The sequence below is a fragment of the Scleropages formosus genome, chromosome 2 (genome assembly GCF_900964775.1).
Source record: "Scleropages formosus chromosome 2, fSclFor1.1, whole genome shotgun sequence".
NCBI lineage: Eukaryota > Metazoa > Chordata > Actinopteri > Osteoglossiformes > Osteoglossidae > Scleropages > Scleropages formosus.
Genome location: NC_041807.1, coordinates 2,842,069 through 2,869,807, shown reverse-complemented (window position 1 = coordinate 2,869,807; position 27,739 = coordinate 2,842,069). Strand labels below are relative to the sequence as shown.

Genomic DNA, 27,739 nt, shown 5'->3' with positions numbered 1-27,739 from the left:
GTCTTTAGCAGTGACATGGGTGCCGCTGGGTTATGAAACCCTGTTTCGGTGAGCGCTGCCTGTGCTGCTCAGTGACTGTGGAAGGCCGGCCCGGGGAGTGTGCTGTGATGTGCTAAATGGTACAGCTGCCTCTCTTGATTTGTCATAATGCGGGGGGGGAGGGGGGGCTGTTTCTCCGCAGCACTGCAGGTACGAGCCAGCAGCAGCAGCACAAAGGAAAGCGGAGCCGCAGCCTCTTTCCAGCACAGAGCGGCGGTTATATTATAGCGTCCATAATGTGATCTATAATGGGAACGGCATCCGTGGAGGAGGCATCGGGGTGAATGTGATTAGTAGAGAACAACGGGAGATGGAGGTGGGATGTGACTGTGAACGCGAAGCCACTCCCAGGGTGAAACGACATCCTTGTGATCACAGTGATGATGATGGTGGTGCCGGATAAACACGATGGAGGCCGCCCTTGGGGACAGGGCGAGATTTAAAAATAATCAGGGATGGGATAGCGACTGAGTGAGTGCGCCAAGGAATTAATCGTAACGGACGAGGGGTTTCGCGAGGGACATTATTCAAGGTGTGGGTGCCTTGGTCGCGTGTCACTGCAGCAGGCAGGAGAAACAGCTCCTCGTCGTTGTACTCACACTTGGAAGGAAAAATTTTGAAAAAGGTCTCTATCGCGCCTAGTTACGTTCTGTGCGGCTGCTCCGCTAATCGATCCCTTCGCGGCGAAGTAAAAGGATTATATTTTGTGCCAAGTTTATCCCTGCGGACGTCGGATTCGGCGGTTTTAGCTCGGCGACCGTCGCGTGGTACAATACACGCCGCGACGCTCCGCTCTGCGCGCGCTCGGTGCGCGAGAGCCGCTGCTGGAAAGTAGGGCGTGTGTTTACCTGCGGCACGTGCGCGTCGAGCGTCTCCTCGCGACTGTTTCCGACTGCGGGCTCTGAGGGCAGAGCGGTGGCGCGCGGGAGGGGGAGAGCGACGGGATGTGGGGGGCGGGGGTGGGGGGCAACGGGAGCAAGAGGAGAGGAAGGGGGCGGGGGGTTTATCTCTCCGCGCGCTCTTCCACTTTGTTCTATTGTTGTTGAGCAATCTGGCTCCTCTGAGCGCGAAGGGGATTTATATACATTTTCGTGCGTGTATTTCGAGGAGGAACGCGGGAAGGCACGCGCCGCGGGTGTTCCGGTCCCTGTGCCGAGGGATGACTCCCAGCGCTCGTAGAGGCGGGGGGAGCGCGTTCGCAAAGCGGGGACGCCGTCCGCGCAACATGATGAAGTAGGAGGTCGAGACTCGTGGGCACGTTGTTGTCTCGCTCCGCGCCGCTCGCAGGAGAGGAGTTGTCCGTTTTTTTTCTCGCGGGTGGCAGGTCAGTGTGCCTTTCCTGTGTGTGTTCTGTCTGTCTGTGTGTGTGTGTGTAGCCCATGCTCTGTGCGCTGTGTTCTACTTTGTTTTGTGCTTCACTTGTCTTGTGTGTGTGTGTGTGACATGTGTCGCTGCTGACAAAGCAAAGGGTTTGTCTCGACTAACTGCGCACTTTTCCGTTACTCTGTTCCCCCGCGTTTCTTCTTGTAAGCCGCGTGTCTTCGTTCTTTGCGCGTGTGTTTCGCTGCGCGTCAGCCCACTCCCGTGCCCCCCACTTCCACTTCGGCTGTGTGTGTGTGTGTGTGTCTGTGTGTGTGTGTGGAGCCGGGAGGTGTCCGCTGCGCGTGGCACCGCGAGCTGTACGGGACGCACTCCACTCCACTCCACTCCACTCCACTCCACCACAGCCTCGAGTTCACCGGAACGCGCTGACGGCTCATTTAGTCACTTTTGAGAAACTTTTCAAAAGGAATTGCAAAACTTGAAACCACCTGAAGCCACGGAGAGCCTCCGCTATCGCTTGCTTCTGTGTAACAGGAGGAGGGTGTGTAAGAAAAAGACGGTGTTCTGTCAGCGTGTGTGTGTGTGAACGAGTAAAAGAACGGCGTTTTTGTTGATGTGTGTGGCAAGAGTGTAAAAATCACGGCGTTGTCGAAAAAAAAAAAAGCTGCATCGACGTGTGCGTGGACGAGCGCAGGGGCCGCCGGTGTAACAAGTGGGATTTTGCGCAACCGCCCCACGCGGTGAACGGAGTCCAGGCGCGGAGCGCGCTCTGCGCGCGCTCACATCGGGCACCCGCGGCTCGCACCGACGCTCCAGCCGCCTCTCAGCCTCCTGCTCCTTTGTTCGGATGGCACGAGGAGTATCAGGAGTGTGTGTCGTTCTGCCGGTTCAGCGGGACCACGCACACACCGCTCAGTCAGCGCCTGTCGTGCGTAAAACACACACTGGGTCCGAACTTCTTGTGCGCGCTTCGCCACCGTCTCTGATCGGTTTCAAAACGCGCTCTTCATCATATTTCCGAGCGCGCTCGCAGCACCACCTGCAACACACTTCAGTCCGTACTCGTTATTTAAGTCTGCCGCTGCTGAAAAGGGCTGTGGGTCCAAACACTTCGCAGCGGTCGCTCCTCATGTGTTGTACTGCACTACATATGTAAACTTGAAGCGACGGGCAGTGCTGCTGAAAAAGAAGCGTTTGCATAAGATCATAAAAAGTATGTAGGTGCGAAATAAAGTTTATGTGCCGCACTCGGTTTTCAGAACCACCAGAGGTGGACAGCAGCCTGTTCGTGGACAGCAGACCCTGGCTGCCCTGCTGAGCGCACTTCTGAAAGGCCAGTGTGTGGAGATGCACATGCTTCTGTGATTTACATCCTTTCTCAGTGTAGATAAGTGTCATTCCAGGTAAACAAAGCCACGGGCAGCCCTGCTCCCTCAAATGGATTTACCGCACGGTCTCTCCCTCACTGAGATTTTAGATTGGTATACAGCGGGTTTTTAATATATTTCGATTGTTGCTTTATTTCCTATTTCTTGTATGTCATGGTATGTATTGTTTTATGTGAGTTCATTGTTGTGCACTGGCCGTGTCACGGTTGTCCAAGACAAATTTCTCAGAAATGGGACAATTAAGTACATCCCATTCTATTCTATTCTCCCTCGATCCCGGCGCTAGTAGAGTTAACCTGTTGATGGGTATTTTCTTCGCCCCTGAACTACCTGAACAACCTGTGAGAACTGCAGAATCATTAAGTCACTGGCAGAGCTAGGATATGTTCTTTGTGCTACTTCATTATTTTCGATTACATTTCATAATTTCATTGAAATGAAGTTATGAACAGGGTTAATAGACTGTGATTGTTGCATCTTTTGCAGGTCATGTCCACTGTGGCATTTTGTGTTTGGGCGTAAGTGTCATCAGGTAGAGGAATGAGACTCAAGGAGTAAGACTGGCGTTCTGCCTTTCCTCGCAATTTGCCCGTGATTGTTGTGCGGACAGGCTGGGTCGGATTGGAGCTTGTATTAGTACGTCACGCTCGGAGGGTTTTCTGATGTAATGGCAACGTGCTTGCTCCCTGTCTTATTTTTATCCGTCAGAAGAGATGGAAGCAAATTGAAATGAGATGCAGTCAGGTGGAAATGCGTATCTGAGAGTGAAGCACCTTCGGGTCAAAGTCCTCAAAACAGAGTTCTTTGGGGACGGGAAGCAGTTCCACGAAGGAAATTGCTCATCTAAGCTCATCAGCAGACTCAGTGTCTAGTTTTGTTTCATGAGGAAATTGTGTTAAGTCAATTAAAAGAATGTCAGTAAATAAGCATAGTGCAGATCTTTTTTCTTCAACTGTCCACACACTGAAACATTATATATGTGTATATTTATGTATTTATCTATCGAGACGTATGTATGTGTGTATAATTTTTTTTTATTGATTTATTCTTGAAAAGAATGAACATGCACATTAATGCTGGTTTGACATGAATTTGACGTTAAACATTTCACATTAAAACTGCATATTTTCAGTACAATGGAAAATATGTCATGGAAGAACCAGGAAGGTTTGCGTTTTGGCTAATAACTGTATTGCCGTTTGTTGCAAAAGCACACCCATACGCAAATATTCATGCAATTAAAGTTTTGTGTGTTCAGTTTTTTTTTTCTGTGAACTTTCGTATTTAGTTTATTAAAGTGAGCTGTAGTTATTTTAACACTGAGTTGCAGTAACTTGATTTTATGAATGCTGCTGAAGCGCTGTGCAAGAGCTATATCTGAAAGCAATAAAATACTTGGAAAGACCATTTTCATACCTTAGTAGAAACGCACTGACACACAGGTAGTAGAAGACGGATTACTGTTTCAGCTCTTGCACTGGTTCGCTACCTTCAGCTGCAAACATCTGCCCCGGAGACTGATTATAGTCTAAGAATGGATAATATCACCTTTCTCGAATTTCCCACAAGCCTCTTTACACGTGTGACAAATGATTACCGCGACTGTTGAGCTCTAATCTTTGAAGAACTGCGAGTGTTTTTCAATAAACTGATCGTTGGGTGCGGTTTCCTGGGTCACTTAATTGGGTTGTTGTCGTGTCCGCACTAATAAAGTTGCCCCCGTGTGGGTTAAATATGACCCAGCAGCCATGGAGTGTTTTAAAAATGAGAGGACAACAGCCACTTCACAGAGTCCCCTGGTTGGGTGAGAGGCCGGACGTTGGACCCTTTCCGGGGGAGATCTGCACGATAACTATGATCGCCCGTACAGAATCTGACGTTATTCATGCACGTTCATATTTTTTCATTTAGCAGATGGTTTTTCTCCAAAGACACGTACAATGACTGCCACGTAACATCTAGCTGGACACCTTTATCCAAGACAACTTACAATCCTTAGGTAGACTACACTCCCTACCTACTGCAATTCACCCATTTGTACTTGAGAGAGTGGGGTGCAGTGGGTTTGGCCAAGTCCTGCTCTTTGGCGGGTGTGGGGTTCGAGTCCTGCTTGGGGTGCCTTGTGATGGAGTGGCGTCCCTTCCTGGGTGTGTCCCCTCTCCCTCCAGCCGTATGCCCTGTGTTGCCAGGTTGCCCTGTGTTGCCGCTTGGGACAACTGGTTTCAGATGAGGTGTGTGTACTTTTTAGAGAAATGTAACACACATTAATAGACAAACACTAAGGGCAGTTAAAAGGCACCATTTAACCTGAAACACATGTCTATGGTCTGTGGATGGAAACCGCAGCACCTGGAGGAAAGCCATGCAAACACAGGGAGAACATAAAAACTCCACACAGAGTGGGAATCGATCCCACGTCCAATCATGGCACCAGTGAATGAGACATGTCACATAATCACAGAAAGAAGGCTGCTTTCAAAAGTGCAGTAAATATGGTTAGCGATAACACCCTCTTTGTGTATGTAGGGTCATGGTTTAGTTGGATCATATTTGCTCTAAGTCTTGTTGGGCTGTTTTTTGCTGTTGCTACAATTTACATACTGCTTATCATATTTTTCAGGTTGGCCAGACAGATCGCCACCAGCATTTGTCTCGTCCACATGCCACATTGTCCACTTTTCATTTGTCTTCTGCTCATTATATGTGTCCTGTCCATCTGTGACACCGTACATGGTAAAAAGGTACTCTGATCGAGTTGGTTCGATTCCGCAGTTTTTACCGTGCATGTTTACCGCTTTGCCTAACTTCACTCGTCTGTTCGTAGCAATCCAACAAAGAGCTGTAGACCTGGTATTTCTCTAAAGCTGAAATCTGAAGTATGCAGAAGTCCTTCTCAATTTGAAGCCAGCTACATCTCTGACTCCTTTCTGTTTTTTTATAAAGAGGATACGATATGAAATATCACTTTTTCTTCGCGCACGCTGTAGACCACAGACTGAACCGACAGATTGCCGTGGTTCATTATCTCACGTTCTCTCCCTCACGGTTGCTTGTTTGCAGTCCTGCCCTGTTGACATTCGAAGGGCGAAATCCAACGTGATTTTGAGCATTTAAATCTTTATTTTAACTCCAGAGTCATCGATCTGGGTTGATGCTGCTTTCAGCGTATTATTCTGAGGTGCGGGTGATAAAACAAAAAATGTTGCCCCTGAACTACGAGTCTAATTCAGATTTTTCATTTTGCAGAGATTTCCACACTTCCATGCGTGAAAAGAGGACCGTTTAAATGGCCGACTCCGCGGCGTGAACGGTTGATGCTAAAATGGCTGGTTTTTACTCTGTACTTCACCACAATAAGCCTGAACACAGTCTTACGTATGAATTAAAAGACACTTCAATGTAAATGATCACACCTCTGGAATCGGGAAACCAGCAAGGTCCATATAACCCTAGCCTTGTTTGCATCCAAGCTTTCGGACCGACGTGTGCATTTTGCATACGTAGAGAAAAATACGTATGCCTATACATGTTAATTTTTTAATTGTATTTATGTATGAAGAATAGTGAAAATTCACACGTTAAAACATAAGGCATCCAGAAGCACGTCTTCACGTTTTCTACGGCAAAGTCACGTACTAGACCATTCAAATATAGATTTAAAAAAACATACAGAGAGCCCAAGGGGTAATTAGCTATGTTTACGTTGCCTGGTTTCAAGGTCTTTCCTGGCTGTGGGTGCTTCTATGAGCGTAGACAGAAAAATGTCGCTCGTTGCTCCAGTTTTCCTAGGAGTCACATGCTAGGACACTGCTAGTTAGGGCAGTGAAACGTTAGGGCCGTCACACTTAAGAGGAGTCACAACCTTGAAGCCTCACACACTTACCTAGGCACGTGCTTGGGATGTCATACCGTAGGGTATGAGGCATAACATGAGTAATATGGCAAGGGAGCAGCATAGCAATGGTCTTCTAAGAGTCATGGAGGCGGAGTCACATGTTCCCGATATCACACGTTGGGGGACTCAGGGTAGGGGATTGCAAAGGGAGTCACAGTCCCAGTATTTCACACTCTCGGGGAGTCATGCACTAAGGAAGTCACGTGCCAAGAGACGGGTAAGAGAGTCAACAGCTATTTGTTTCACGCACTGGGGTATAAATAACAGTCTTTCAGTAGGGGAGGTGCACGCTGTTAAGGGTCATCAGAGATCTGTGGCTTTTTGTCGTAAATAAATGTCTTCTCGTCCAGATTGCGGGCCAGCAGCAGAGGCAGAGCAGACGCTTGCACGCGCTTGACGTGCTTCTTCGAGATTTGTTCCGATCCGTACGTGAAACAACGCAGCGCATGAGGGGTAAAGTGAGGTGCGACGCGAAATACGCGAGCGGTGACAGGATTACGCCAAAGGGGCGATCCGTGTGTCTCCGTTCCGTACTTCTCGCAAAGTCTCCTCAGGAATGTGGACAGGGGCTCATTAACAGGCAGTCGTTGCACTATAATTTAGTAAGCGTGCACCCTTAATCCTCGCTAAATTGGCTGGCTGCCAGCACCCAGCTGATTCAAGGCCCATTAGTTGCATACAGTGTTCTTGCTGTATAAAGAATCTGTTATATAACTCCTAACAAGTTCAAGCAATAGGTCAGAAAGCACATGTGCACCATGGTGCTTCAGGTAAATTGTGCTTCGGGACATTTTGGTTGAAGGGTTGTGGTTCAAGTCCCCGCCCAGGTCTTGTTATACTTCTGAGAAACATATTTGGCCTGAATAGTTTTAGTGAGGCGGGGGGCATGGTGGTGCAGTGGGTTTGACCAGGTCCTGCTCTCTCGTGGGTCTGGGGTTCGAGTCCCGCTTGGGGTGCCTTGCAATGGACTGGCGTCCTGTCCTGGGTGTGTCCCCTCCCCTTCCAGCCTTATGCCCTGTGGTGCCAGGTTAGGCTCCAGTAAGGGGTTTTAGTGAAATATCTGTCTTTATGTGTCGTTATACTTTCATGCTTCTTTGGATGGAGGCCCTTGCAAGGAAATGCTTGGAAATGACAAGTAGGATTTATGCGTTTTATGTACTCACGTTCGACGGCTTCGTATTTTTATTAGAAAGATGTTATCCAGTGGTTTTTATTGAATGGACAGCATCCCCGTCTCTGAAATCGGGAGTTTTTATGCTGTGACATTCCACCACCAGTTGCGCTGCGGTCCTGACAGTGTGGCCAAGGGACAGCATGACTTGGGTCACACCTAAGGGCCCGGTGAACACCTCCCAGGCTTCTTTGTGTCAGGACTAAAGTCACCGACCGCCTCTTTCTTCTTTTTTACGCCCCTTTGGTTTCCGTATCATACTCCGAAGTGAGCTTTCTTAGCGTGAAATGAGTGTGGGTAATGGAAGAAAGTTTTTGTTGCAGTGCTGATTCTCTGAGCACAGAGCTCAAGCGCAACCCTGAGCTGAAGCTCCGAGTCCAGCCTTGGTGTTTTTGTTATTGGGGTCCTCAGGGTTCTGTTGCCTTCTGAATAAAATGACCAAGGGTTACATGGGAGACACCTGAACGCGGGTAAAGCCGGGTCTTCAGCGATGGATCCGAGGTTGCAGAGGCATATATACACTAGTGCGCAACGGAACTGCCGATAAATTAAGATGTTTGCAATAATCCCTTTAATCACTTATTTTTCGGCCAACGTTTGCCTCCGGAGTGGCTTAGATCTGCCCAGGTGGACGTTTTTTTTTTTTTTTTTTACTGGAACTTTGCTCAAGGGTACAAGGACCTGCCCCGGTACATATTAGGAGTTCAGTAGGGTGAAACAGAGAGGAAATGCCTAGTGCAGGAAGAAGCTCAGGGTACCCAGTGTGCTCCGGCACTGGGCAGCCTGAACCGCTCAGCATTTTGGGAGGAAAGTGCAACATTCTGGGATTCCAATGACCCTCTTTTTCCTTTAACTCGTTTACCGTGGTTCAGCCTGGGTCCGTAGCTGCCACCTCCAGCACGGACGTCCTGTTTTTGGGAAGAAACGGTGCTTTGGCCCCTACTTCGGAGGAAGGAGCTCTCCACAGTCACTGCTGAACAAACCCCAGAGCTCTGTGGCATGCAGCAGAAAGTAACCGAATGCGGCGTTTTTCCTGCCGACTCTAGGATGATGCAACGCCGCAATAAAAGTGAGCAACCAGGGCGAAGCGTATAAATGGCTCTGACGGATTCCGGGGTGGGGGTGGAGGGGAGAGGCGGGCCAGCGGCACATCCTGGCAGCAGCACGAGCAGGCCTGCGAGGCTCAGGCCGCGGCGCCGGACGGCAGACAGGCGGAGCGTCTCCGGTGAGGTCCAGCACCTCGGTGACACTTCTGTGAGTTGGGCAGGTCACTCAGAAGGCGTGAGCTGACAACGCCTCGGCGAGGGGGGGACGTCTAATGCATTAACACAATCATTAAGGAAAAGTGTGAAATCAAAGCGATTCGTTATATCACGTCGCATCTGACCACTTTACCCTTGATTTCCCCTGGATTGCATATTGGCGTGTGGCTGCCAAAAAAAGGATTTATGAACTCTTAATTTCTATAATACCAGTTGTCATATCCTCGCTCAGCTTGTTTTTGTTAAATGATGCAGCACTGGCGACCGCAGCGGAGCCTGTCGGATGCGGAGCAAACACTGACCGACTGACACCGTGCTCAGCGCCGTGAGTTTTTGTACAGGCTGTCCGCTGCGTACCTCCAGTGCGCGTCCTTCACTTTCCCATCTGTTTTTTTCGGACCTGCTGGTTGTGATGGTTTGGCCATTAAAGACACCAGAGGGTAGTGATTATGTCACAATGTTGTTGTAGCGCTGTTCGGCCGTGCGCTCCAGCTCCCCCCTCAAACCCCATCCCCTCACCCCACCCCCCCCACCCCCCCCCTTACCCCACCGTGGCGTACGTGCGCCGCATTCTGATGGGGGCCGCGAGAGAGGCAGCAGGTGGAGATGACATCATCTGCACTGCAGCACACTGCAGCACTGTCTGAACAAAGACATGCCAGGGGCTACTGCTGCCTGTCTTCACTCGCAGACACACACACACTGATACACACACAAATACACATGTAGCACTTGTAACATACAGACACGCGCACACAGCCCTTCGTCCGGACCCTCCGCTATGCATCCAGTCTCCCTGTTCCCGTACCCCCAGCGACAGCGTGACCTCGGGTAGCCAAAACTTGTGGAAGATGGATGCTGCACGATGACTGCAGCTCGACAGCGAATGTTTTCTTTGTATGCGCTGATGACTGGGGAGCGGTGTTACGGCAATCCCCCGTCTGTAGCACCGCTGTGATTCCGTGAATGACAGACAAAGCCTCGTGAAACGCGAATACACAATACTCGCTGTCGCGGCGCGCACAAACCTTTACTTGAAACCTTAACCACTCGAAGGCTCAGATTAAATTACAGGAAGGATCTTAATGTTCTATTGATCACTTTCTCTTATGTGCAGTTACAGCCTAAATGACGACGGTAAAATTTGTTGCTACCTCTGCATATTAGTGAAATAAAACTGTAAGCTATGTAAGTCATGTTAGATAAAAATATCTGCAATTTCTCTAAATAATAATTAATTAATTAATAATGTTGACCTGGAACTCTCCGCTACTTATCTTTTAGAGGAATTTGAATACAGGAATAAAGAGTCTCCCCTTGGAAGGACTGACTCACCTCATTTACACATATTAACAGCAGATGTTGATTTTAATACGACGTCTACAGCCGCTCGTCCCGAGCGGGATCGCGGCGAGCCGGAGCCTAACCCGGCAACACGGGTTGCAGGGGACACGCCCAAGCTGGGATGCCAGTCCGCCGCAGGGCGCCCCAAGCAGGACTCGAACCCCAGACCCGCCAGAGAGCGGGACCCAGCCAAACCCATTGCACCACCACACCCCTTCCTGGTTTTAATATAGGATAGTGTTAATGTTAAAATTTGTTTAGAAAATTTCAGCTATACATTACCAATGACCTGTTATGACTGAATAAAAAGTGTCATCAGTGTATTCTCCTACATGTCTTTATGAAGCCATATTAGCATTCTGAGATGTGTTATATCTGCTGTAGTGCACTGAAATCTGCATTTTATAGTGGACTCATTTTATCTTGACTAGGGAGTGGCAAATAAAGATCAGCTGAGATACTCTCAGATGCCCTCGTGAAATTCGATCTTGGAAGACCTGCACGTCTGCAGGATGTATTTGTTATCTATAATATGAATGAGCCTTCATAAAAGATCAACAGAGCGCAGATGAATGGAAAGCGTAGTACAGTGTTTGCATGGAAACAAAGGGCACAGCTGTAAGCTATGGACAGTGTGGGGTCTCTGTGTGCCAGTCTCTCTTTTTTTTTTTTCTCTTTTGTCTGTCTTTCCTGCGTTGTGTCTGCCACCTTCTATGCACCAACAAACCAGTTCTGCGAAAGCCACAACACTAACTTGCACACATGCTCCTGTTGCTTAGATACCACTTGGCAGCAGGTTGCCATGGAAACGGCCTCACAGCACCTCACAGAGGGGTGCCAGTGCAGTCACTGGTAGACCACTGCAGACTACCCAGCATGCCTCTTTCAGTCCCATGGCTATCAGTACCATTACATTACATTTACATTTATTCATTTAGCAGGCGATTTTCTCCAAAGCGACGCACATCTCAGCAAAAATACAATTTGTGGATTACATTAAGAGAAAGAGACATGGCGTGATTCTTAAGTAAACCTAGTTTGTTACTATCTACTTGATGCACCGATGTTCATCGCTCGAGTGGGTGCATAACCATAAAAATTTGTGATGACTGGCTTTAGAAGGCGTTTACTACTTGTACTTTACAGGGACATATCAGAATTCCCAGTCTCTGTGACCAACTTCAGCTCTCAACTGTTCCTTCATTTCCCGTAATCCTTATCAAGATTCAATAGCAAGTGCTGATTTTCTTTCTCGCTGCCTTTAAAGCCATCCATCCATCCATCCATCCATCCATTTTCTTTCCCGCTTGTCCTAGTAGGGTCGCCGTGGCAACAGGGAGAGCAGAGAGGCACAGCCGCCCTGTCTCCTGCAACTTCCTCCAGTTCAGCCTGGGGGATCCCCAGCCATTCCTAGGCCAACTGCAAGATATAATCCCTCCAGTGGGTCCTGGGCCGACCTCGGGCCTCGTCCCAGTTGACCATTCCTGGTATACCTCCAAAGGGAGGCACCCAGGGGGTATCCTTAGCAGATGCCCGAACCACCTAGTTTGTTTCCAGAACCAGCACTGTGAGTAGAGGTGAGCTCAACTATATCTAGTTGGTATCCCTCAACCTCCCGCACCAGTTCTGGCTCCGTCCCCTCTAGTGAGGTCACATTCCATGTGCCAAGATCCAGTTTCTGTCGCGAGGGGCCGCGACGCCACGCGCCACCTTGCTCGCTCCTGCCACCTGGTACGCATCGCACCCAACCCCCATGTTGGACCTTGTGGGTTGTGGGCCCACATGGCTCCCCCATGTTGCCTTTTCGGGCTGAGCCCGGCCGGGTTACCTGGGCTGCCCCGCCACCGGGTGCTCGCCTAGGAACACTACCCCCAGGCCTGGCTCCAGGGATAGGATCCGGTGACCCTATTCCGGCCAGGGTAAACGTTCTCTTGTTTATTTTGCCTTTAAAACCAAAGAATGGAAATATATCTTCTGTGCCAGTCGGGGCCTGCCTGCTGGATAGGCTTTTCTACATTTGTCAGTAGACTAGTCCCCACGTGGCTTCAAGTAGCCATTCATGCTTTTGTTTTGCAAAGCCCTGATGGATTGTGCTCTCAGGCATGGATTCTGTTTTTGCTTTTTATTATTAAACTAGAGAAATAGCAGTACTTCTGAAGCCCACTTGACAAAATCGTTGTCTTCGCTTTTCTTCTGGTGTCAAATAAAGTCTAACTTGTAGACTAGTTTTGTGACTAGTATACTTTTAAATGGCAAAATTTGGAGGCCTGGACCTTGGTTCAGGTAACACTGCACATAGCAAGTAGTAAATGTGGATCCAGCTGGTGGTGTTCACTTTCTGGTCGTAGATTAAGGCTCAAGCAAGTTTTTACCTGTGTAACTTCTAGTCACTGACTATTCATTCTCATGGCAGAGCACAGCCTGACCAGCTGAATGGGTCTGATGGTAAATATATTTTTTGCATTCGTCACACAAGTGTTTCTGTATCAGTTTTTCACACAACGTAACTTTGTTTTTTGGGGACTGAGTGGAGATGCATGAGCAAGTATGACTGGTCGCCATTGTGTCCAACTGATTGTGTCCCACTGTGGGTCTTCAGCTGTGTCCAGCTGTGGGTTGTGGGTCAGGTATTATGAATGCCTTGTTAATGGGCTGTCCAGTACCTGGAACTAGTGAACACTGACCATCCCCATCACGTCTCTCCTGCTTTGCAGATAACCAGTTCAGAATGTCCATCCTGGAGAGGTTGGAGCAGATGGAACGCAGGATGGCCGAGATGGCGGGCCTCCATCAGCAGGGGGCTGGAGGAGCCTCCGGGACTGGAGGAGGTGGAGGAGGGGGTGGAGGAGGTGGAGGAGGAGGGGGAGGAGGAGGAGGTGGTGGCACTGGTGGAAGTGGGGGCAACGGGGGCAGCGCAAGTCAGTCACAGGTGAGAAAAAGAAACTGGTCTTTTAGCAGCATCTTCCGAGTGCAAGAGGGCATAAGGAACAATGACTTGTTTACTATTGCACTCATATGTAAAATAACTCATGCAGCTATTACCAACACCCTACGTTCGTCAATAACGCCAAAGAAGGATCTTATCAGTATGCTTTAAAATCTCGTTTTATCAACATACTGATAATTTTTAACTATTTTTGGCTTGTCACCCTTGCTGTGTCCAGTCTTGCACTCTCTACTGGCAGATCCATCGAAGGCTTGCTGCGATACACATCCTATAATTCATGATTCCTTGGCAGTCAGATGGCGTTTTAACCTCGGAAACTTTGTGATGGAATCAGCGTAACTACATTTCCTCTTAATTTCTTCTTGTTCCACTCTTAGTTTGTTGCAGGCCAAGGTCCCGCTGGCAGCTCCTTTGAGAGCCGGGTGGTGGTGGTGTGCGAGAAGATGATGAACCGGACCTGCTGGGCCAAATCCAAACATCTCATCCACTCCAAGACCTTCCGTGGCATGACGCTGTTGCACCTGGCGGCTGCACAGGGCTACGCTACACTCATTCAGACGCTCATAAAGTGGCGGTGAGAGTTGGTTCCATGTAGCTCTCTTTATAGTCGCATCTCATGTCAGTAATACTGCGTTAAGTGTTAAATGTATCAAGAGATTGAGCTTTATAGGAATTTACTGTAGCTGGCTATAGCTCATTACCCTCGGCATTTTATGGGGATCAAGGGTGTGTGCATCACCGCCTGACATTTCCAGAAACTCCTTTCCTCTTCTCAGCTGTTTAAGATCATTTTTGCATAACAATGTGTCGTTATTACTTCTACAACTTATCGCACGTCACTTATTGCTGTAAATCTAGAATTATTCTTTGGTAAGTGCTCTAAGGCAGCCTGTTGGGGAGGATGCAATACAAAAATAAAAGGTACACAGTATTCAGTTCTTGGGTTAATTCTTGATTCAGGATAAAGTTTGAGTTACACAGTCCTTTGGTTTTCTTAATGATAATTAGAGTCTATTTTGTAATATAATGAATTATCTGTCATTGTGACTAGCTGGTAATGCGCACAATGAAGGGTGTTAAGATACAGTTCAACGGAAGGGTATTGAATGCGGTGTGTTAAAGAAAAGTAATCTAATTTTGTGTATTATTATTATTATTGATGCTGCCCTTGTTATTTTTCAGTAGATACAGTTTTTTCTAACTTCACTTATATAGCTCACCTTTTTAATACACTCACACACATTGTCTGAACCGCTTGTCCCATACGGGGGTCGCGGGGAGCCTGAGCCTAACCCGGCAACACAGGGCGTAAGGCTGGAGGGGGAGGGGACACACCCAAGTTGGGACGCCAGTCCGTCGCAAAGCACCCCAAGCAGAACTCGAACCCACACCCACCGGAGAGCAGGACCTGGTCCACCCCACCGTGCCATCGCGCCCTCCGCCTTTTTAATAAAATATACTAAATATAACTTACTGTATGAGAAGCAACAAGGTCAGTGCACATTTTCCTGGGAGGAAATTTAAACAGAATGTTGTCCTTCAAAGGGCCGAGGGACTTAGGGGAGCCAGGTTGCTCGCAGGCCTCTGTCTCACTGCTGCATTTTCTCTCTCTGTTACAGCAACAAGCATGTAGACAGCATTGACCTGGAGCTGGAGGTGGACCCCCTCAACGTAGACCACTTCTCCTGCACTCCCCTGGTAGGCACAGGCACCCACACTCACAGGCTGCTTTGTATATAGAGTTCAGCTACGTTTGTTATAATTTCATATAAATCAAACTCTTTTCCCCCCAGAGAAACCCAGAAGAATGTTTGTAATGTTTGCTAAACATGTTTTTGTTTTCTCAACTGTTTTCTCACTGACCTTTGCATGAGGCTTCGTTCTGTCTGCAGATGTGGGCATGCGCTCTGGGACACCTGGAGGCTGCACTGGTGCTATATAAGTGGGACCGGCGAGCGCTGGCCATCCCGGACTCCTTGGGCCGGCTGCCCCTGGCCATTGCACGCTCCCGTGGGCACACCAAGTTGGCTGAGTGCTTGGAGCAGCTTCAGCGGGAGGAGCAGCAGCCCCCTGCTTCACTGCCCCCAACCCCCCGCATGGCATTCTCTCCTGCCCCTGACGGCCCAGCCTCCGAGGGTTGGATGGTGACATGGAGCAGTGACAGCCTGGCAGTGTCCAGTGGCCAAAAGAGCGGGACCACAGACAGCATCAGCTCTGCCACCAACTTCAACCCAGGTGAGGGTATTCCAGGGAGGGTAGTGTGGTTCATGGGACAGGAGAGCAGGAGCAGGAGAGCTACCAGAACTCCACGCATGAAGCACATCATTCCAGAGCAGTCAGAGTCTGTGATAACAGCTACCTCCAGTAAAGGACCAATCCATTGCCACTGTGCTCTGGGTGTTATGTACCTGACTGTCCGTGTCACAGCTGGGGTTCTGCACACGGATGCTGTTCTTGAGCCTTGCGCGTGCTTTGTTGTGCTTCCGCAGACCTTAGAAGACCCAGGTCGGAACCTTCCAGTTACTACAGCAGCGAGTGTCAGAGGGACCTTCCGCTTGCCAAGAAACATAAGCCCAACCCCGAGACCTTCCAGTCCCGGCCTGACAAGGCAGCATCCGTACCCCTCAGCTTGGATCAGCAACAGCTCCACAAGGTGTCGGGAAGCCCCAAGAGCCTGCTTCCGGAGAATGTAGGTCCAGACAAGGGCCTGGAGGAGGCGGCTGGCCCTGGGGTGCTGCCGCAGACCAAAATGGAGACGCTCTGCGGGCCTGGAGGAGGCAACAGAGCTCAAAAGTGGAGCTCTAGGGACCTGAGCCTGGTGGGGATGTCGGACAGGAAGGGGTCTGTCGGCAGCAGCGGCAGCCTTGCTAAGGAGAAGCTGGCCGGCCGACTGCGCTCTCGGGAGCCGCTGAGCCTATTGACGGTGTCTGAGCGGGAGGTGACGGACGGCGAGTTGTTAGTCTACAGGGAGGACTTAGAGAACCAGGACTGCCTGGCCCACATGGACAGCCTGCCGGTGAGTGGCGTTCCAGGTCCTTCAGGCCTGGTCGCAAATTCCACTCCTAGTCAGAGTTCACAGTCCTGACACTATGTTCCCATTATTCTTATTGCTTAGCTTCGTTATGCAGCGGAGTGCCGCACTTTGAGGGCAGCGCAAGCATTTCAGGCACACAAATAAAGAGAATAAGAGAAAAAGGATCAGGGCTGGTTGTCTGCTCACAGAATGGTCACAGTGTAGCGGAGACCCGAGTGCGGACGGCCCGGCGGAGCCACGCTTGCCGGTAAAGACCGCAGAAAGGTCACTATACGGTGTGTTGTTACGTTCACACTCCACATTCGTTTAAAGGTAGAAGAGTATTACTGAAAAAGAAAGTCAACAAAAGGACATATCCTCCCCGTAGTTCCCTCTGTAAATCAGAGCAAGTGCAGTGCGATGCTTTGTCTGCTTAAAGAAAATTTTCCGAACGTAGTGTCGAACCAATTGGGGGGAGTGGTGGCACAGCAGGTTTGGCCAGGTCTTGCTCTTTGGGGGGTCTGGGGTTCGAGTCCTGCTTGGGGTGCCTTGCGACAGACTGGCATCCCTTTCTGGGTGTGTCCCCTCATCCTTGAGCCTTGCTCCCTGTGTTGCCGAGTTAGGCTCCGGTTTACCCCGATCCCACTTGGGGTAAGGGGTTTCAGATGGTGTGTGGTGTTGAACCAAACCCATGTAGTACATGAAATGGGACACTTCAAAATTGTTTCACGTTGCCAAATGAAACATTGTTTTTACGTCTGATTGTAAAACATATAATATGCATACAAAAATCAGCGAGCACATGCTTATCACTGCCATGACGATTTACATGCAGCACATGAAAGAACATCTCATCTTAAGCTGGAAGCGCTGGAGGACGTAATCCTGACGTGTTTTCAATGGATTCGCACTGCAAAGAGTCCTATGCAAATGGGTCTGCACTGTTTGCATGAGTATCTCAGGTCATGTGACCTGTTACAGCTCTGGGCAGCTCTGAATGGATTGTTTGCGTGTTGATATCGTCTGCGGATCCCCTCTCAGGTGAACATGATGACGCTGGCAGAGCACATCATCGAAGCGACGCCGGAGCGCATTAAGAGGGATAATTTTGTGGCGACTGATGTGTCGCCCCTGGACAGTGCCGGGCTCAGCAACACCATGAGCTGGCTGGCCAGTTACCTGGGAGACGTGGAGCACCTGCCCAGCCTTATACATCTACGGTGAGGGCTCCCACGGGCAAATGAACACACTTAAGAGCATGCCCCTCATGCAATGGCTGAATGAACACACGCGATGTCTTAGTTCAGCAAGCCACGCCGAATGCCAGAACGAACATAAGCGATGCCTGTAATTTAATATGCCATGTGTGGCTTCAGAAGGAATGTGAGTCACATCTACAGCTCAGTACGCCATATGGAGCTCCACAATGGATATGCGCCTGGTATCTGCTGTTCAGTACACTATGTAGAGTCCCAGAATACAAACCAGTGAATTTGACCATTTATAGAGTGCTGTTCCTGGTGGTTTTCAATCACACTAGTGCAGTTTTATATCAAAGATTCAGCTGAACATGACAGCGAGATTTTTATTTAATAGGTTATAACACATTCTTTCTTTTCTGTACAAAATCGCCTGGGTAAAATGTTGTATGTTATGTGTAATTACAAATGCTTTTCAAGGGAAAAGTACAGAGAGGCATGGAAAGGCTGGTGTCTGATGGGATCTGTAGAAATGCGTTAATATGACACCTTACGCTCTCCCTCTCCTCTAGGTCCTTGTACACTGAGCCCCTGACCCCATCCTCCAACCCCAGCCTCAGCCCAGCAGGTTCCCCAGCGCACGAGGGGCCCCTGGAGAAGCCGGGCCTGCCGTCTCCTGCTGACTGGAGCGACTTTCTCAGCGCCTCTAACAGCAAGGTGGAGCGGGACCTGGCCCAGCTGACCCTCTCGGACCCAGAGCAGCGGGAGCTTTATGAGGCCGCCCGCCTGGTGCAGACTGCCTTTCGCAAGTATAAGGTACAGCAGGGTTCCGAGGAGCCCCTTCTCACACGTCACACTGGGACCGGTGACGGTGAGCTGCTGGTGTCGGTGTTTATGGTTGAAAGAGTTCCTTGCCTCTTACTTACTTTCTGCCTTTTTACCGGTATATCGGTAAAGTAAATTTCATCTTCTCGGTGGAACTTTTTTCTGGGCGTCAAAGTACATGAGCGCTGGTGTGAGTACTCTGAGTCAGTTCCTTGGGGTGTATCGCAACAACACGAACACAAACGTGCAGTACGGACTCTGGACCTGCCTCCAGGCCCAGTGTTGTTAGCATGGGGAAAGTGGCTTGAGCAGAGCATGGCCTGGCTGCGAGGTAGTGCTGTTCTCCCTTTGCTGCGCTCTCCTGGCTGCTTCCAAACCCGCTCCCTGAAATTCACTTGCTGCCCCCCACCCCCCTGCCCCCGAAAAGTGGCGTTAACGGTACTCTGCGTCTCCAGCTGTTCGTTGACATCTCGAGGCATCTGTTCCCCCAGCTCTTGAAGGTAGGCACCCACAGGAAGGTACAGCAGCTCCGTGATCGTCGCTGCACTGCTCCCCTTCGACAGGTGCCCTTAATGTTACTGTTTTCAAACCGCCTCTCCTGCTCTACCCAGAGGATCCAGTTCGTGGTTCAGACAGATAGAACTACAGAGGTCCACTGTTGTGCGTATATGGCTACCCTGCCTAAATTCTTCACTTCTCCTCCCCCCGTAGGGGCGCCCGCTCCGAGAGCAACAGGAGGTAGCAGCTGCCGTCATTCAGCGCTGTTACAGGAAATACAAACAGGTAAGGCACATGCAGTGGAGCTGTAGAGGATACCAGAGGTCTTCTAAAGCACTGGAGCTGAGAAACCATTGTAGCAGCTCATGAAAATATAAACCCTTTTGCCATACAACGGCACTTTTGTTCGGTTATAAGGTCATTTTACTTCCGAAACAGGTATTTTATTGACCGCCTACTTTTGTCTTTTGCTCTGCAAAGCATGCACATACTATGCATCCGTCACGTCCACGCCCACAACACAAGCAACAACACCTGACTCTGCACTAGCTCATGAGTAATCACTCACCCTATAAAGACCTTCTTCAGCTCCCGTACCGTTGCGGAATCTCGTTTGGGACAACCGCCCTTCCTCGTGTTACTACACTCTTGCTCTGTCCACGATCTTCGGTTTTTTGACTCCTTGCTTCGTTCTCCGACCACGTCCACGGATCCTCGTTCCTGTCCTGTTCGCCGATCGACCGACCCTTCGCCTGTCCCTGGTTTTAAGACCTTGCCTCTTCCCTCAACGTATAACGAACAACACTGCACTTGGGTTCAGACGTCTCGGCTCCCTGTGTTCCGCGTGACAGCATCACTATTCCTAACAAAACCGACTTCTATGTGTAATTCCTATTTCTTATTACATGAAAAATCTCAACCAATCACAATCTTCAGTTAAGTTGTTTTTTTTTATTTCATGTACCTGATGGTTTTGTCCAGAGCAACTTCTAATGTTAAGCAACTAACAATTATTTAGCTATTATTTCGCTAACTATACAGTTGTGTAAATTTTTGAATAGTATTTAATTATCAATATTAATCGCTGCAGGGAAATTGACACGCACAACGTAACACGTGACAAGTGACAAGGTGCAGCTTTACCCGAAGACAATAAAAAATAAATTATAACGAATAATAAAATATACAATCGCAAAGAGTTACACAGGCAATTACACAATTAAACAAGTGTGCCAGCTCCAAAGTCACTAGGCACTTCCCTGCTTCTCCGTGTTGAGGAGCTGACAGGCCCTTGAGTGGCATTAAGGAGCAATTCAGGGTAAGTACCTTTCAGATCAAACATTCATTAGTAATGCTTCACAGCACAAAGTTTGTGTGCTTTTCAGAGTGAAAGATATAAGCAGCGATCTTGTGAGCTTCATGTCATTATATCAAATACATCCAATAGCCGGATCATCGAATTTTTGCAGCCGGCGCTTATCCTGCCTTGTCCCCAATGCTTTTTTTAGACTCTGGACCTCTGCTGCCCAACACTGGACAAGCAGTTATTGATAATTAATTTACAAATGAAAATATATCATTGAAAGACATATAGTATAAATGAGCATTTTTCTTACAAATATCAACTATGTTGCTGATATCTCTGTTGTAATATACTTTTTATTTTGATATTTTAATTAATTTTAAGCAACATTTTTTTTTCCCAGGAATTATTTTTTCCGTATAAAAGAAAGGCATTTTGAGCCCCCTCACAACAGAATGATGAATGGGTGTACAGATGTAGGTGTATTGATATGAGGAACAGGTGTATAGATTTTGAATAAATTGCGACCTAAATTGAATTGTATAGCGATGACGTAGAGGGTGTCCCAACTCCAGCTAATGTTTAACACCTTTCCTCCTTCTTTCACAAGCTGACATGGATAGCCTTGAAGGTAATTTGTTGTCCTTTGTGCCTTATATCAGCTCTGAGGCTCCATTTACGTTGCACTTGTTCTTTGGGATAAAACACACACACACATATTCTGAAACCGCTTATCCCATACGGGGTTGCGGGGAGCTGGAGCCTAACCCTGCAACACAGGGCGTAAGGCTGGAGGGGGAGGGGACACACCCAGGATGGGACACCAGTCCGTCGCAAGGCACCCCAAGCGGGATTCGAACCCCACACCCACCGGAGAGCAGGACCCTTTGGGATAAAACAGTTAGTTACAAAGACATTTTAATACACATTATTGCGAGCTCAGTGACACGGTGGCACAGCAAGTGAAGCTGGGATGTCAAAGTCCTGAGCTGCGGTGGGTGGGAGGTTTGAGTCCAGCTCTGGGTGTGTGAAGTGTGTATGTTTCCACCAGACATGTATGGGAGAAGGTACTGGCAAAAGCCACTTCCCCTTGCACCCCGTGCCAGTGTTTGCTGCGTGGGTGGCACTTCCACCGTTGCGAGTTCACATTTCTCTAATTACTTTTTTGTAAAAGAGAAATGGTTATATGATAAAAGCTGGACTTCCAAGAATTCAGGGTGATTTTGAAATAAAACTCTGAACTGAGTTTAGAGGGGTGTGTGTCTTTCTTTGGTCTCCCTTAATCTGAAATTTTGGCTCTATAGTGATATTCATGTCTAGACCCACTGACTCCCCTTTGTCTTCTTGTCCCATGGCAGTATGCACTTTATAAGAAGATGACGCAGGCCGCCATCCTTATCCAGAGTAAGTTCCGCAGCTACCATGAGCAGAAGAAGTTCCAGCAAAGCCGACGGGCTGCCGTGCTGATACAGCAATACTACCGCAGCTACAAGGAGTTTGGTCGTTTGAGGCCCCATCGTCGAGCAGCTGCTGCCGCCTTGGTGCAACACAAACTCAGGTACTAGAGCTCCTCAAAGCTACCCTGACAACCATCTGAAACTCAGTCAGGAAAGGAATTACGGTTTCTCGTAGCCATGCAAGCTTAGGTGCGACCGCCGGTTCCCGTAGACTCACGCGAACAGCGCACTTGTGTTTCCGTAACACCGACGCCTTTGCAACACGGCGCAGGAAAATGTGTGAGCAAGGCAGTGGGATGGCCCAGTTGTACACCGCCTCTCTCCCGGTGTGTTTCAGAAGCAGCCTGCTCACCAAGAAGCAGGACCAGGCTGCACGAAAGATCATGAGGTTCTTGCGCCGCTGTCGCCACAGGTGAGTGTTCCACAGCACCGCTCACTGGTAAGAGGAACAACTGCTCGTCCACTCTGCGGCTCTCGATCCACAACACAGGTGTGCACTTCGTACACTTTGCCTAAATGTATATACTTTAACATCCGAGGGACTAGAAAGAAAAGCCTTTTAGAGGCTTGCAATAAAACTGGACAAAGGTACTCATTGTTTCTTCATGGTTTAACATCAGACATACCTCTTAGTAATGCATGTTACAGATATTGGATACCTTGCGTTAAACTCGGCGTCATACCACGTAAACAGCTGTTAGCGCAGTTATACAGCGCATTCTATAATAAGGTCTCGTAATCCGATAAAAACAGCGGATCGCACTTCTTTCTTTGGGTTCATCTCCAGTAGATGTGTAAGCACACACCGAACGAGCACCACCGCCAAAGACCGTCAGGCTTCGACCGCTTCTCTGAACTGTCAGAGATCCGCGGTATAAAAAGGTTTCCCGACGTGCAGTAGTTGCCCCCTCATGCTTGAGGCCCTAGACGGCAACAGCCCCCTTGTATTTCAAGACAGGGTTCCGTAAGACATGCAGATAGTGTTTCGTAGTATTTCGCCCCTTCCTCCACGACCCTGCCCACTTCTCCCCCAATGCCCAGTGTGTGCTAATAGCTATCTGGTATTGTTTTACTGTTAATGCAAAGCCCCTTGATGGACCATAGACTGTTCAAGCGGGTGAGTGCAGCCTCAGAAACTCAGTATGTGCTTTCCTCTCTCTTCTCTCTCTCTCTCTCTCTCCCTCTTTCTCTCCCCCCCCCCAAGATCCTCATACCCTCCCGCTCCCTCGCTCCATCTACCCCTGCTCCCTCTGCTCCCCCTGCTTCCTCCAGCCCTTTTACTCATTTTCTGCCACTTTTGCTTGATGCCTGCTTGCATGATAGCTGCCGACCGGAGCCAGAGAAGAATTGAGTCCTTTTGATTGACAGACCTAGTGGTTAGCTAGCTACGAGAATGACAGTGGCACCTCAGCACTTACCAAGCACTTCCTGTTTCTCTGCTCTATTTTTATTTTTCCCCCCTTTGTTGGTGTAAAGATGCACATTATAGGACTAGAGGATTGCTGAATGATGCTGACGTGGCTGCATGAACACCGACGAACATGGGCCTTGCTTTTTAACTCGAAGGCATGCTGTTACTGACGCCACTTCCTGTTTGGGCAGGATGTTCTCTGAAAAGCCTGGCTGCCTGCTGTTTTTCTTGTTTTGATGTGGGTGGCTCCTTACCTCCTTCTTGTAGCACCGGAGATACTGTAGATTTCGGGGATGCGGGGGCAAGGTTCTAACCTGTGTATCTGTTAGCTGGTACTGAAGAAAAGGGCCTGCAACGAGGCACATTTTGTCTAAGCACCAGTATGGAGGACGCCCTCGCACTCGGTGGCAGGAGAATGGGCACCATGCGACATGCTGGTGGAGGCCAGTTACGCTATGTAAATCTTTAAGCATCTTCATGTACGTGGAATTGTTTGGTATACGTCATCGTGGGTTTAACTACATAAAGCACTTGAATCCACTGAAATCGAAGTGGAACGTGTGAATTCGGCTGCGTCCAACGCAAGGCTTACGGAGTTTTCAAAGCAAATGACCATTCTCTGTTCACCTTGATGGCTCCTTTGGACAGCATCCAGCAAATTTTTTTATGTCTGTGGGTTTAAAAATTGTTTAAATGTGTTATTTTTCTGGTCATGTCAGACACAAGATATCCCGATTTACATTTATGTATTTAGCAGGCGCTTTTCTCCAAAGTGACCTCCGATGAACTCTATGTAGTGTTATCAGCCCACACACCTTATTCACCATGGTGACTTACACTGCTTCCAATGGGTCACTCATCCATCCATCAGTGGATCACACACACACTACAGCTAAACCTGAATAGCCTGTCTTTGGACTCTGGGAGGAAACCCACACAGACACATGCAAACTCCGCACAGACTGAGCAGGAATCAAACCCATGTCCTCTTGCACCACTCAAACCCCGTGAGACAGCAGCACTACTCACTGTGCCACCATGATCCCAATTCAACTTACCTTTGATGAACTAGCTAATATCTTAGACAATTATCTCTTCTGCAAGTCTTTCATCCCCAATTCAGGACAGCTCAATAAAGTTCAACAGACCAGAAAGACATTTGTAACAAGGCTAGGGATCACTGCCAGTGCTGGCAGAGCTGCTGCCTTTGGTTTGCTGGTTTCAATCCCACCTCCAGCTATAGTACCCTTGAGCAAGGTACTTACCCTGAATTGCTCCAGTAGAATTACCAAGCTGTATAAATAGGTAAAGAGTTGTGAGTAGCTTAACCTTGTAAGTCACTTTGGAAAAAAGCATCAGCTAAATGAATAAATGTAAGGCTCATTTATATTCACTTTGTATTTGACTGTCTTGAAGATGTTTTTGTAGACACCAGATATACTGTTGACTGAAGTGTCTGAAGGTGGTAGGTAAAAGGACAGGCCTATGTAACTGAACATTTTGTGTTTGATAAACTTGGTTGTTGATGATCTCTGAACCCATAATGTGAAATAGATCAAGAAAAAGAAATTATTTCAATGAAGAAAGAAACCTGTCCATATCTGTACTGACTAAATAAATTTGAAAATTATAGTTATTCACCCCACTCTGGCAGCTTGGTCCGCGGTGTTGTATACTGTCTCCTTTTTTCCCCTCGTACTGGTCTGACATCTGACAGGCTGGTCTTCAGAACTCTTGGCATTATCATATGAATACTAAAATGTGTCCCATTTTGTTTTCCAGAGTGAAAGAATTGAGAAGGGCCAAGGAACATGAGAGTACCCAGAAGAACCCGCTCACAATATGACGTCACTCTCCAGACTCTTTTTTTGTTTTCAGTTTATACCAGCAACATTTTACAAGAGGAAAAAGAAATGGAAGTAATTCAAGATAGACACTGCAATTATTACTACAACACTACGACAGATTCTACTTCTGCATTGTTTTCTTTTCACTTCAGATTGGAAAAGTGGCAAGTTTTTAAAAAAAAAAAAAAAACTATACAGGGGAAATATGGGGGGAAAAAAACAACATTAACTTCATGGCATCTTTTGCACTTTTCATTATTTTTTTCCTGAAGCAAAAACAAACAAAAAAAAAAAACACATCCGGAATTGTGGAAGAAGACTAGTCCAGTGTACTTTCAATCAAGTCAGGAAGATGCAGAGCTAAGGAAGAAAACTTCCAAAAATGAAGTTAAGGTGTATACATGTTGGGACCTGCTTCTAAAGTGATTTTTAGAAGTAATCCATTAAAAACATAAAAAAAAACTCATCATGAACCAAAAATCTTTGTCATAGTTCATTGACCCATTTGTACATGCAATCCAGTGCTCAGTCAAACAAAGGCATCATTACCAGAAAGCATTGTGTCCTGTCAAGCAGCCCTCCACCTTGTCATACAAGCTCAAGGGGCTGGGCTATGCTCGAATGTAGGAGGGAAGAAAACAGATAGGGAGGGGTTTTAAACCCATCTCATTTTCTTATTTTGGGTGGGAATGTTTTGGGGTGGGGCCTAGATATAGTCTTTGCCCTTTTTAAAAGTTTTGTTATTTGAAATTGATTAATTGGTCTTTTACTTAAATGTCGCCTTTATTGCTAGCCTGTGTTCGTGTGTCTTGTGTTGTTGAATTTAATCAGAAAAAAAAGGAAGAAATGCATGTTTCTGGGCAAATGTTGTCTTGCGTGTTTCAAGAGAAATGTTTCTGTTCTTTGTGGCATCATCCCTTTTTCCGCCCCCTTCCGCCACCTTGACTCATTTTACGCTCGACTTCTATGTATTCTACAGATTTCTGTTTCATTCATTCTTGCTTTGAATTGGCCTTATTTTGTTTTTTTTTTTTTTTGTTTTCAATACTTTCTTCAGGATTACTTTGCAGGAGCTTGAATCTTGCACAGTTTGTCTCTGTGATGAGTGTGGTTTTGATGGTTATTTTCGTTAATTTAAACGACCTTTGGAAGCTGTGAAAGGCTTTCAAGGGGAAGATCACATGCATTGCCTTGACTTCTTAGAGACTTTGTAAAGGGTCCCTGTACTACCCCTGAAACTGTGGGTAGAAAGATCCATATTTTTGACTACTGAGCAGTGTCTGTACATATAGATGGCTGAAGGTACGCAAAGAAGAACAATAATCTGAAAGGGATTGTATTTAAAAATATATATTATTTTATTCATAAAAGGGGACAATAACACGGCATGAGACACACAGAATATTTGTATAGTTTTGTCTGAATGGCCAAGAAGAATGGTTGTACTCTTTGTATATAATGTAAATACCTGGTATAAAAATGAGCTATGTGCATGAAAATTTAAGTCATGAACAAAGATACAAAAAAATATAAAGAAGCATTAGTGGCTATGGTCTGTAAAATGATTCAAACTATTTCACTATAAGAGTATTTTATTTTGAATGTTCTTGAAAAGGACATTTTGCTAAAGCATGACCTTATTGCAGATATAAAAAGTTAAAAAATCTTTAGCGTTAGGAAAAATGCAAAGGTATCAAAGTCAAAAAAGTTATGTTTACATTATTTTGTTATTGTTTTTTTGGGGGGGCTATCAAGAATTTAATCTTCTTTGCCAATGGTGCCAAGTAATGTGAATGCTATATTGCTTAACAAGAAAAATGAGTTTAAATCTTAGCAGAGCAGATAATCATAACACAAAAAGTTCTAGTATTTAATACAATGAAATGGTACACCGGCCATACAGAGTACAAGTAAAGATCTCCACACGGTGCAAAAAGGAAAATATTTGAACAACACCTTCAAGAAAGTCTTGAAAAACAGCTTGATTGGCCAACCGCTGCAAAATACATATGGTGTGGGTAGGTTGGGCGTCCGAAGAAAAAAACTGCAACAAGAAATGGCAAGTTTGAACTGGAACATGAGAAATCTGTGCTGCGATGTAAGGCTGCGTAGCAATAGCATCTGGATCTGAAGTTGTTGTTGTAAATAGAAGCCTTGTCCATGGAAACTCTAGCCCAATGGATCGAACGGTCAGCGTAAACAGGGAAGGAGTCTGGTACACGGGGGCACCACGCTAAATAGGGATGCAGAGAAAGCCATTCCCAGGTGAAGGCAATGGTTTAGATGATGTAGTTCAGGACCGATGGAGCGAAAGAAAAAAATGCTACATGAGAAACCAATAAATAAACAGAAATAAAATGAGGACACTGAAGCTCTCTATAGTGTGAGGGACTGGTCATCCCTTGAAACGGGATGAGCAACACTCTGTAAAACTTGACAGGACCACCTCTGTGAGACTGTAAAGTCCATGAAAGTTCAGTACTGTATTGCAGAACCATCAGCAGAGCTCAGCTCAGACCCACGGATGGTGACGTAATCGTAAAGGACCGCTGTTTTGACAGAATTTAAGGGTGCCTTGATCTGGAGCGTAATGTGTTAAAAGCAGGTAGGGTGGGTGCTGTGGACACATTTTAGAGGCAATGCTGAATTTCCATTCCAGCTGAAGAGTGACGGAAGAGTTTTAGAGTGAGTATTGCTCCTAGTTACCTGTAACAGAACCATCCATTAATCTTCACCATGCCAAAAAAATTCTTATTTTGCTCCATTATGATTCATTTCTTGGGATGAGTTTTGTCCATCGCTATTACTGTATTTCCA

At 47.4% G+C, this 27,739-nt stretch overlaps 1 protein-coding gene across 13 annotated transcripts in view; it reads left to right on the top strand.

Annotated features, from left to right (window-relative positions):
• Positions 1–25,117, top strand: part of camta1b (calmodulin binding transcription activator 1b) — a 292,596-nt gene extending 267,479 nt beyond the window's left edge. For 4 of the 13 annotated variants that reach the window (XM_018758617.2, XM_018758618.2, XM_018758622.2 and 1 more), the window contains 12 exons: positions 13,137–13,351; positions 13,747–13,943; positions 14,989–15,067; positions 15,262–15,604; positions 15,859–16,385; positions 17,424–17,602; positions 18,154–18,397; positions 19,118–19,189; positions 20,818–20,838; positions 21,566–21,765; positions 22,002–22,076; positions 22,751–23,874. In XM_018758617.2, coding sequence (XP_018614133.2) covers positions 13,137–13,351; positions 13,747–13,943; positions 14,989–15,067; positions 15,262–15,604; positions 15,859–16,385; positions 17,424–17,602; positions 18,154–18,397; positions 19,118–19,189; positions 20,818–20,838; positions 21,566–21,765; positions 22,002–22,076; positions 22,751–23,015 — 2,417 coding nt within the window. In that variant the 3' untranslated portion in view covers positions 23,016–23,874. Of the gene's footprint in view, positions 1–13,136; positions 13,352–13,746; positions 13,944–14,988; positions 15,068–15,261; positions 15,605–15,858; positions 16,386–17,423; positions 17,603–18,153; positions 18,398–19,117; positions 19,190–20,817; positions 20,839–21,565; positions 21,766–22,001; positions 22,077–22,750; positions 23,875–24,857 lie in introns of those variants that run through there. The other 9 variants (XM_018758624.2, XM_018758616.2, XM_018758619.2 and 6 more) reach the window with 8 other exon arrangements.
• The last annotated feature ends 2,622 nt before the right edge of the window (positions 25,118–27,739 follow it).